Source organism: Lutjanus erythropterus, chromosome 11 (assembly GCF_056507025.1).
Source record: "Lutjanus erythropterus isolate fLutEry1 chromosome 11, fLutEry1.hap2, whole genome shotgun sequence".
NCBI classification, from domain to species: domain Eukaryota; kingdom Metazoa; phylum Chordata; class Actinopteri; order Lutjaniformes; family Lutjanidae; genus Lutjanus; species Lutjanus erythropterus.
Window position 1 is genome coordinate 23382217 of NC_139327.1, and position 12040 is coordinate 23394256.

At 38.8% G+C, this 12040-nt stretch overlaps 1 protein-coding gene across 1 annotated transcript in view; it reads right to left on the reverse strand.

Annotated features, from left to right (window-relative positions):
- crebrf (creb3 regulatory factor) overlaps positions 1 to 12040 on the reverse strand; it is a 31907-nt gene that overhangs the window by 13339 nt on the left and 6528 nt on the right. The window contains exons 2-3 of the mRNA XM_084729717.1: positions 4418 to 4669; positions 3080 to 3205 (exon numbers count right to left, since the gene is read on the reverse strand). Of these exons, the coding sequence (XP_084585843.1) occupies positions 3080 to 3205; positions 4418 to 4426 (135 nt within the window). The 5' untranslated portion in view covers positions 4427 to 4669. The remainder of the gene's footprint in view (positions 1 to 3079; positions 3206 to 4417; positions 4670 to 12040) is intronic.

Below are 12040 nucleotides of genomic sequence, written 5' to 3' on the forward strand. Positions count from 1 at the left end.
AATTAGGAATAGACTTCTTTGTTTTGAAATGCCACGCCGGCGGCTGAGCTGACCGCTGTTTTTCAATGGAATTTAAATTCACAGAATTCTCACAAAGGCTGCATGGCCAAAATGATTATCAAGATTATTTTGATGTTGAGATCAAAAATATTCGATGATCACATTTAGATAAACCGAGTACTAGGGCTGCACGATGTGGTAGAAAATTCATATTGAGATTGTGATGATTGCAACTGTAATATGTAAAGCGACTAGTGGGAACGATCACTTTTGGATTACAATTATTTTTACAGAAAAAAAATAATAAAATTGTGATGATGTGACAATTGTTGGGATTTCTCATGGTTTAGTTCGGTCTGCCTTCTTAGTCAAGAAATGGCAGCAACTGCGCCCCATTAAATTTAGTTTTGTATGTTTGTGTAAGGACAAGAGCAGCTGACGGAGTGAGAGTCTTCTTGATTATTATTCTGTTTAAATTGTCTGTGCTTCATGAATGAACATGATCAATTTTGGAGGGTTTTAAATGAAAATTATAATAACGATCATTCCCTGTGGTATCGCAAATCATGTTGCAATCACAGTATCAATAAAAGCAATTTCACATTATTTGAAAATCGTTTGGCCCTCGAGTAAAGTCTGTAAAAATGCCTGACACTCAACTGACAGACATGCTTTTACCTGCACCCTCACAATGTTCCATTTACATGCAGTTTGTATTGTCGTCTCCTACAGACATTTTGACTTGATTCTATTTATGTGTCCCAGTAAACCAACACATCATGTGTTGGATTCAAACTTAAATGCTTTCCTGTTTCTATTCACTTAAATGTTGCCAAGTTTGTGTAAAACATTTGACTGTAATATTTGATTTTGTAGTCCTTTACTTATTTTAATATTTTTTTCAAAAAGGACCAAAAACCAAATATCACTGTGCCACTGACCGTTCTCTGAATCCTCTCTGGTGTTTGTTGGGCGCTGTCTACCATGTAACCTAATATTGTTTTTCGATCCGGGTGGGGATACTCGTGCAGAGCTGAGCCGTGAGCAACTGTGACCACTCAAGCCACTCAAGCTGGCGCAGTGTGAGTGTTTTTCCACTGCACAGCATGGCGAGGTAAAAGAAGCTGTTTGCCTTGATGACACGTTGGAGGTGTGCTGGACTCTCCTAAACCTCATTAAGAGCCTGTCGTCTGCAGCTCTTCATCTGACATCTCACTGTGGCTGTTTCTGCGTCTACTATTCTGCCCTGCGATACACAAAACTGATCCACTGAGCAAAAATCTCAGTATTTTGTTGGCAGTTTGAGTAAGCTTGGTCACAATACGTTACTTTCAAAGTCGTCAGATCACTGTGCCCTTACACTACACAACTCCCAGTGTTGTAATCGTGAGTCCTGAGGTCGTGCTTTGCACACAACAGGACTGATCAGAGACAGGGTGTCACACATTACAAGATCTTTCCTCTATGAGTCTACCTGCTCTGTAAACTATGTTTAGTGACAAAAACAAACACTAAAATTGACAGTACATTGTTAATACTGAGACATCAAAGTGCAGCATTTTACTGCAGCGTTTGCATAGCCAGAGCTTGTCTGACCTGGATATGAAGTGTCCATAGTGCAAAATAAAATGTGTACATAAAGAGCTCCTTTCCTCTCCTTTAATATGCTTTACTTACAAGTGTGCTAATTAACCTGGATATAAAGTGAATGTAGCACAAAATAACATAACATTAGTTTCTAAAGAGACTCAGGCTTCTCCTTCCCTCTTCCTTTGTTAAAAAAAGTCGTATTTTAGCAGCAGCGTAGGACTGCTTCTAGTGGCATACAGGGGAAACACTGAAACTAAGTTTCATCAGGAAAACGCAGTAGTACACACTAGAAGCGACATTAGAGTATTAATACTGAAACATCAGCATGAAGCATGTTTATAACTTTATAGCCGTAGTGCTGCTTTATAATTACTTTTTGCTCAGTTTGGATCTAAATATTTAGATAAAAGTCGTAGTCTTTCTTTTGTGCATTTATTTGAGCATGATCACTTGCGGCGATTTGCTGCTGATCAGGTGGGGTTTTGTCGGCAATATCCAAAATCTGTCAGCCAGTGGGAAATCAGGGCTAAAATCGCGTAGCATGACCTTGGCATTAGCAAATCCATACTTTAGTAGCCCCAACATAATGGTAGCTTGAACTGTAATGTTTGAGTACTGCTCGCTACTTTTGTTGTTACATTATTTTGTTGAACTAAAAGGTGCAGAAGTATCAGGATGTTTCTGGAGCTGTAATGTTGTGTTGGTGAGGGCTTGCAGTGTGGTGATAAAGCTTGGTGGCCACAGGAGGACACCTACATGGAATATTTGGTGGCCAAAGAGTAACATTTTATAGCCACGGGCCATCTAGCCAAAGCTGATGTCTAACTCTGAACAGGAAGTAAAACCTACACAGATTCAATTAGCTGCTATAAAAATATTGACTGCCCCGCATATCTAACATTGCTGTGCCTTTAAAATTATTGTGTCCTTACTATCCTCCACACACAATAAGTTGCTCTACGGGAATTAGTCAGTATCACAACTAAACATCTGTTCTAATTTCTTTGACCCTGCACTAAAATAAAAACAAAAATAACCTGAAATTAGTCCCAACTCAGCCCATAGATAAGACAATCGTCAATGTACTTTGATGCTAATATGAAGTATGAGACGCCTTTTCAGTCATGTTTCCAAACACAATAAAAACTACTGAGCTTGAGAAGGTTGTTATATATGTGATGCATGAGGAAACTGAGTTTTGACTGGAGATCTTTAAACTTGGATCCTTCATTCAGATGCAGCTCAGTGACAGCGCAGTGTGAGCAGCTGTGACTGATCTGAAAAGAAGTCAGGCTCAAAGGATGGTTAGCAGGGCTTGATGCCCGTCTGCAGCAGGGCCTCGCTGAGATGAGTGTGTGTGAGTAAATGTATCTTTGTGTGGATGATAGTAACAGTTGTGCAAAGAGCCACACCTACACATTTATATTGGGTTAAATAATTCTCAGTGCTCTCTGGTCTTGTGTGTCTGTGTGTGTGTGCAGCCACTCACCAGTTCGTACATGAAATCTGGGTCAGAGCTGGTGGCGAGCAGCTCAGTGCTGGTCAGGGCCTGGTCAGCAAACGAGTAGTTTTGAAAGGCGTCCCCAAAGGGAGGCTCCATCCCACTGACGCTGGGCTGCAACACAACAGAAAAAATATAAATACTGAAAAAAAAAAAAAAAAACAACAGCAAATGTCAGCATCAACACCAAAACCAAAATCCGATTAAAAAAAATACTTTGGTGCAGGTTTTCTTTATTTCTTCAGTTTTGTTGTTTCTGTTTTCTGTATCTGATATTTATAGAGTTGCTAAATATTAGTGCAATGATATTCTTCTCAGACATGGTGCCTGTGAGCTACATTTGATACACATTAGAGAGAGTGGGGGCCTGGATTTGTTGATGCTCAAGATAAAAAACCTCAAAACATATCAGGGAAGTTAAAGCTTGTAAACTCTGCCTATGCTGTAACAGTTAACATAAAGGTTTCTAGCTGACAACTAGTTAGCCTTTTTGGTTGGGATACCATAATTCCTCAAACAGTGGCTGGGGCTTTTATTTACCTCAAGGAGGGTATTTGCAGGACACAGGCCTGTATTTCTAAATCCCTCTGCCCGATGAGTATAATTTAGGGCTGCACAATTAATTGATATGTTATCATAATTGCAAGGTGGAAAAGTGCAATCCAAATCACAGAGGCTGCAGTTTTTTGATTGAGGTAATTGTGTGACATAAGAGCATTATAATCAAGTATTGCAGTCCTGCAGAGATGCCTTGATTTACAATTCTTATTCTCCAGATGTAAGAAAACATGTTAATGGCAGTGGGACACTTCTTCTGAGGCTGATTGTGTCATGTTGAATTCAGCACCAGAGAGAATAAAAACCACTTGAATCTGAAATTCTGAATTCGCACTTATTTCATACTGATTTTTAGAGGGATCCAAAGGTGACATATTGACTCACTATCTCAGCCACTGTTCACAGCCCATCTGCCCCAGCAGCTGTTCAGATGCAGCGTCTACAGACATCACACTGAACCATGGTCACTTGCCTCCTTCAACATGGCTGAACTGTGTTTCACATCTCTAATGCTGTATGTCTGTGTGCGGTAACTGAAAAGCTCCTTTGTTTCCATTTGTTCACTGGATTTGTCTATTTTGATGATTAATTAATTCCTGTAGGTATAAAATTAAAAGTTGATATTTGTCTTAATCAACATTTATCAAATTATGGTTTTTCATACTGTTTCAGACACTTTCCCAAACTGTCCAGGCTCGTGTAGGAAGAAATCTGTCTAACTGTCTGCTACTGGTGGCATAGTTCTCTTCCCTCTGTTGTCCCTCTTACCTGAGGCATCGCCAGGCACAGCTTAGAGCTCCAGCGGGGGGAACCTCTGGGCCTCCGGTCCGGTCCCAGTGGTGTGAGGTTGTCTGATCAGCACAATAAATTACTGATAAATAAGACGATCACACGGTGCTGGTGGATGCAGCCTGCTAGGCTGAAGGGGAGGGGGAGGGGGCGGGGGGTTCAGTAACTGGGCTCGACCTTGTCTGGTCTGGTCTGTTGTGGTCTGATGTGGTTTTTCTGTATGCTTCAGGTCTGTAATAAAAAAAAAAGAGAGAGTGCACATAGCAGATGTATAAGAATCAAAAGAGGCAGAAACAAAGAAATGACAGTAACATGCAGATACAGGTACATTTTAAAGACAGCTGCTTTGTTTGTTTCACTTACACCAAACTGCAAGAGGATGAACCTAATGATATTAACTGGTTTGCAACCAAAGCTAAAAAAGAAGGAACTTAACTGCCATTTACTATGTAATAAAACATATGAATGAACATTTCTTTTCACCTCGAAAAGAAGCATGAACTCACAATAGCTGTGACTAGCAGTGATGTATGTATGCATGTATGTATGCAAATCCTACTTTTACCACTATTTTTGGTCTCTACCAACTCCTGAGAGAAATATTTGTCTCTTTAGCGGCTTAATGCTCCATTAAGTTCACCAGCTTTTCCACAGAAAGCAGCTGTCATCTCTGACTAAAAACTACATTGTGAGAGATCTAAGAGTGACCAAAAATAATAAAGTCGCAGCCCAGACGGTTAAACAATGAGCTGAAACTCACTAAAAAGCTCTATTAAAGCTTGTGTGCCTTTATTCTGTGATTATTATATAGAGAAACTAAAGCTGCAGCACACAACTACACACAATTAATTGCATGATAATAGACAGCATCAGGTTAAAGACATGATAATCTCAGAAAAAAACACTATAAAACTACAAACTACAAACTCTTATCGGCAGTATTTATTATCAATGTCCTTGCATTCACCAACGGCCATGCAGCACCCCTCCTTCTCTGCTCCGTGTATTATCTCACTATGCAGCTGCATAAACAAATGCATAAACGATATATCCCACCCTCTCTTAAACTGGACAGACACCGAGGAGGTTTGCTAATTCATCGCTGCCCCCCCTCTTCACTGAAATAGGGAGTGGATTTCAGTTGCTAGTTTGCTTTAGATGCCAACTGAACACTTTTGTGGTATAGTACATTACAAATTAAACTGAAATTAAGTGCAATTCCCCTTTCGGTTTTCAAAAATACCCTTTTCTCCATGTACCAGTCCTCCTCAATTACAGCAACAGCCAGCCCTTTGTATGTCAAATAAACAGTTTCTGTATCTTTAAAAGAACACATCATGGGAAACTCTGAAACTTCAAAAAATGCTGAAATGTTGCCTCCAGTCCTCTCTCTGTTTACTGATAACTGCTGGGTGGGAGGTTCAGCCTTCTGTCTCGATCTAGAGCTGGACTTAAAGTCAACACAGAACTGGGCCATGGTACAACACACTATACTTCTATACTTTGATGTTGTAGCGCCTGAATCATGAAACATGATTGGTGGGTTAGCCAGCTATCTTTGGGCTTGACTCAAGTTTTCAGATATCACGAAGCGGGCTCACTTTTAACCAGAGTAGATAGGTAACCTTTGCTATACAGCTAATTTGTTCCAAGGAAGATTAAAGCTGTTAGTATATGTAAACAGAATTGTCTGTTGGTTGGTCGAATTACTTCGGAAACCCTCCTCCAGCCCACACCTTTCTGATGTTGGACTGGAAGAGCAGAATTAATCAAAATATAATCAAAATCCCAGTATGACCAAGTGCAATATCCAAACTGTAGGAGCTGCAATTTTTTGATTAAGGAAGAATGTGTGAAAAAAAACTGCATTATAATGAGGTACCATAGTACTGTAAAGGTGTCCTGGCCTACAAATCTTGTTTGTTTGGAACAGAACCCAACAAATGTCTCATCATCATGAATTTAATAGTTTTTCTCAGTTAAATAAAAAAATGTGATGCAAAAATGATAATTCCCACTAATCGCAATCATCACAATATGTTTTTTTTTCACTATATTATGCTGACCAAATTTAAACAAGTTTGCACCTCGCCCCTCTAAACAATAGCCAGCTTTTCCCTCCGCCTTCCAGTCTGTCTGGATGGATTCAGAACAAATATAAATACTTCTGACTTCCAACATGTCAAACACATCATACTAACTTTGGAGGATCAGGTCATTTACTGTCAACAGCCAAAGGACTAACCAATCAGACTAGGAATGCACCAATCGACTAGCCAGAGACCAAAACTGGTCACTTTTCATTTCTTTTCATTAAAACACTTTTCATTTTTCCACATTTAAAACTACACACAATGCAGCAAATTTCTTTCCCAGTATGTCTAACATCACTATTAAACCAACCAGCACATATTTCAGTGAGAAATGTTAAATCTTTGAAATGGTTTGCCTCTCATTCTCACGGTCTTCTCCCACTAAAATAGCGCAGCTAACCAACACAGGCTGGTGAGGGCACTGAGGCGACAAAATCCAAAATGTAAAGTGTGTACAGAAATATATTTTATCTTTATCATTTACATTGATGCCAAATTGAAAAGACTGTCCACATAGGACACCTTTTATCCTGTGTTTGTAGAGTTAAGTGTTTTTGCAGACACATTAGGAATTGTTAATATGTCATATTTCTTAAGGGAGTTTTACCTGATACAGGTATTCTGATGTTGACTACAGATTAATGGTTTACAATTTAATATGTGTTTGTATTGATTACTGAAGGTGGATGATCAGGCTAATTATCAGCTAATTGTGCTGATACAGCTCTGTTTTCATAAAATGTAATTATCACTTAAGGCCTTGCCCTAAAAATGACTTCAAGTCCAGGCCTGAAATTAATAAATCAATATGAGTAATCAGAATATAATCACTACCACATACTTACATAGCAGTTTCTATAACTGAACAATCCAAACAAATTGTGACGTCTTCTTGGATAAAGTATTCCTTTTACAGTGACAGACTGGAGAGACTGTCTGCTAAGTGGCACAGGGGATTTCTGCAGTCTGCATGGGCTGGCGTTGCTATAATGATTAATTGGCTCATTAATGAGTGCATTGTCAGAGCCTTCTCTACACTCTCTGTTTGGTCCTGTTTTAAACCCAGAGTGTATATCTGCTCGTGAAAAATTCTTTCTCTTATATCTAACTTAATTAGCATGCTAAGTAAAATTATTTACCTATTTGGCACCTATTCTCTTTAATGAAAAATGTGACCTAAATGAATAAACCAAAAGTTTTCTTGTGTTTGTGTTTCTTTCCATGTTGTGTGTATCTCGTAAACATGTGCATTAGAGTCCTGCTGATCCCACCCATAGACTTTACTTTAGGATGATGACACACATTTTAATAGCTTTAATATTTTTTGATTGATGCAAACATACATTACTAGTGATCATCTTATCTGCCTATAACTCCAGTGATGACATAACTTCATGTCATAACTTCATGTCATAACCAGTTTAGGTTTTTAGTCAAAATACCGACTGTCCAGTTCAGTGAAGGATTGACAGTGATTAGTAATTGCATTAATATGCATCATAGCTCCTTTTGAATTAGAGGTCCAGTATTTTTCTGATCAGGCATCTGACATCTATTAAATAGGGTGGGAATTATACTAACTTTAAAATATACCACTATTATCATTATTCTAATTATGCTCTATTATGCTTTACGCGTCTATTTTCAATAATTATGATGAAAAAAATATTGAAAATTAATGAGACAAGTTTCTGCTATTTATTTTAGGCAAATGAATTGCTATTATTAATTTAAAAATAAAATAATTGTTAGATTAATCAATAAAATAACTGATAGATTTTTGGATTAATTAAAAAAATTATTGTTAGATTTATCTTTAAAAAAAAAATAATGATTAGGTGCAGCCGTAAAAAATACCAAACCATCAAGTCCAATAGCAAAGAGCCCAAAGCATACAGCAGCTCTCCTTCTACCCAGTAGCTGCCGGAAGTTATTGTGAAAAGAAACTTCTGAGGTATTGTGCTCCACTCCTCATCGTATATTTGGAAAGTACCGACTTTTCCAAACAACACTGCCACCTCACCTTCGTTCAGAGAGCATCTGATTTGCTCTGAGTACATTAGGCTTAACTTTAAAATCAATTTAAACGTCACCTTCTCCCTCCCCTCAGGCTTGCTTCCTTCTCTGCTTGTTTTTTCGTTCTCTCGCTTTCCTGCACCAGCTACCAACTGCAACACACGCGCTAATCTTTGGTCCCTTTGCTGCTTTTGCATAGCGAATAAATGAGAATCTGCATGGAGACATGACCCCTGTAGTGCACAGCTGACACACAGTCGAACACCAATCCCACTCCGCTGAGGCCGATTGACGACATCATTTCCTCTGCCGACTGAACTTCTCACCCCTGAGCTCTGTCCCCCTGCACACACTTTGCATAGAGACAGGAAGTGGCAGAAAGCAGTACACGCTACCGGGACAACAGCAACTGTAAAAGTAACACCTTAATACAAACACTGCACATGCAAGCAGACAACTCTATGCACATAAATATGCATGTACACACATACTCTGTTAATGACCAGCAGTATATTTAGAAGCTTGGCCTCTGAAATACAAATCGTGATCATTATCATATCTCAGTGTGTACTTCCTTCCAGGGCAGCTGCGTCTGGCTTCTCTTGTAGCAGAAGCAGAATGAGGAAACATATGGCCTGAACACAACAGTAACACCAACATTAATCCAGACTCTCTGCTATCACAGAAGGAAACAGAAAGCCTGTGTTCACAACCAGAAATCCTACAAATATGCATAAAACAAGTCACAATGCTCCTCCTCACCTCTCCTGGCAAAGCTCTGCTGAATATTTGAAGCAGCACAATTTAATATAATCCAACTCAGTAGCTGACACAGGCTGTGATGTAGAGCCGGATATTTATGACCGAGCCTGACAGGCCTCAAAAGACTACAGCTGATTTTCTCTCTCAGGCTCTGGTCATGACGAAGCTTTGGATCTTTTCCTTTAGCCCTTACTCTTTGGGATTTCCCTTGGTTTAGGGTCACAACAATCTAAACCGTGGGCTCAGATCAGGGTTCATTTACAGGCCAGGCTTCAAAATATCAGATTTTTTCTGGCCCACTTAGACCTAGACTCTTAAAAGGTTTTTGTTTTTCCTGTCCAACCCCTTGTCTAGCAGCACTCAATGATCTGTCGATATAAGATTTATCTTGTCTGTGTTGCATGTTTCTAAGTGACCAGCAGCAAATGAGCAGCCGAACTCTCTGTGCAGTTTGAAGTTTTCCTTCTTGTAGTTGTGCAGTTAGCCCGGGAACGTGAATGTCTGAATGAGCAGAACAGAGAAAGGCAAAAAAGAGAGCACCGGTGCAGACAAGTGTTGGCGATCAAGTTGTTTAGTGGCAGTAAATGTACAGTTCATACACAAATAAACCCTGCAGAAGAAGTTTAAGAAGTTCCTGTGTCGCTTCCCAGTTGATGGGTTAAGTGAAGGGAGAGGCTCTGGGATTACAAGCCAGAGCAGAGTGAGCTGCTCTCTGGCTCTGAAGCACACTCTGCTCCACTTCTATGCAACAAAATGTGGCTAAAATACCAGTTTCTGGGTTAACCTCACATTAACACATGTACTGCTGAAAAAAAAAAAACAGACTTCAAGTTGCAAATACCAAGTTGCTAACACCCATCAGATGCAGCTGGGACATGAGGCGCATGTGCAGAGAGCTGCATGGATTAAAATGAGAGCATCTGACTTACTTGCCGTCGTGACAGGCGGTTAAGCTAAAACCAGGGCTGCAAAAATATGGATGAAACAATAATCAGCTTCTCAATACGCCGCGATAAAATTCTTGATGATTAGTATAATTGTTTCAAGTTAGAATTATCACTATAACTATGTTTGATTACTGCGCTTTGAATAACTCACTGTAAATACTGTCCAGCATCAACCAAAGTTAGCAACAATCTCCCAGACAATGGTGCAGCAGCAGGTTTGTTTTGCATCAATAAAAACACTGACATCACAAAGGACATGATGACATTTAAATCACTGAAAAGTTTTCAATATAAAACATGGTGAATGATTTCAGTGTGTGTATCAGTACTTTGAACATTTTCAGCTCATTTCAACAATACATTGTTAATACTGATGACCATGATCATTTTGGTCACTATAACTGTGATATGAAATTTTCAAACCATTTCATCCCTACTGCACAATTATTTATATAAAAAAATCAAAACTGAAATATGGCCAAGTGCAATATTCAGATCACAGAAGCTATCATTTTTCTGGATAAAGGAAAACTGTGTGACAAAACAACATTATACTGAGTGTTGCAGAGATGCTCTGACCTACAAATCTTGTCCTGCAGATGTAAGAAAACATGTTTGTTTGGTACAGATTCAACGAATGTGACATCATGATCATTTTCATCATGTTTTTCAGTGAAAATTAAAACTGTGATGCAAAAATGATCATTCCAACTAATAATGAATCATACTGCAAACATAATAACTGTCAAAATAACTGTTAACTTTTTAGCTATGACAACATAAAAAATCAAATACACAAAGTAATGTTCACTGAAGAAAAATACATAGAAACTGATGAAGACTGAAGTTCTCAACAGGACAGAATTTTGCAGCATCATGCTTACATCTCATAAGTACAGAACAGAATAGATCATTTTCATTGAGTCTGAAACAAGGACCGGCTTTTGCCATCTAGCCCAGGTAACAAAACACTAACCTCACTCTCAGTAATGTGATTGACTTGTGATTATTCTGTTATGATGCATTGTGGCTGCATCACTCTCGACTGCTGCAGCTCACATGTTGGATATATCAAATCTTCTTCTTACTAAATGTGTTTTTCCTCTTTAAAGCATCAGCTCACTCTGACATGTAGGGTCACAATGCAGTCTCTCCACAAACGTACGGTTTCCTGTGTCAACGTCAGGCTCACAGACGCAGCTGACTACAATGAGCTCAAAATGGACTTGCACAACAACAGCTCTGTTTGCTTTGATTCTGAGCATCAGAAACAAGCATCAACTGTGGTCACAGTATTATTTGAGAGATAGAAATGTGTTTTTCTATTTTTATATAAGTGGATAATGTATTAGTCAAGTGACAGAGAGACAATTGATTGCAAATTAGACAATGATACATTTAATAAGTGGCTGACTGTCATTTATTAAGCAAAACTTTGCTGGTTACAGCTGGCAAATGTGATATTAAGGCTGGGCAAAATGGACAAAATCAAATATCAGAATACTTTGACCAAATAACCCGATATCAATATTGCGACAATACTGTTGGGATGACTGTTGCTGCTTTCACAATATATCACAATATATTAACACAATAAGATTTAGGGGGATAATTTAGGGATGTAATGATACCAAAAGCTCTAAGTATGATGAAACCATGATGAAATGTTCATGATACCATATTTATCGCATTATTAAAAAAGCAAAATAACGACTTGAAAAACTAGCCATTAGATGCGGCTGTTTAGCTCAGTTGGTAGAGCATCCGCCCCATGTATGGAGACT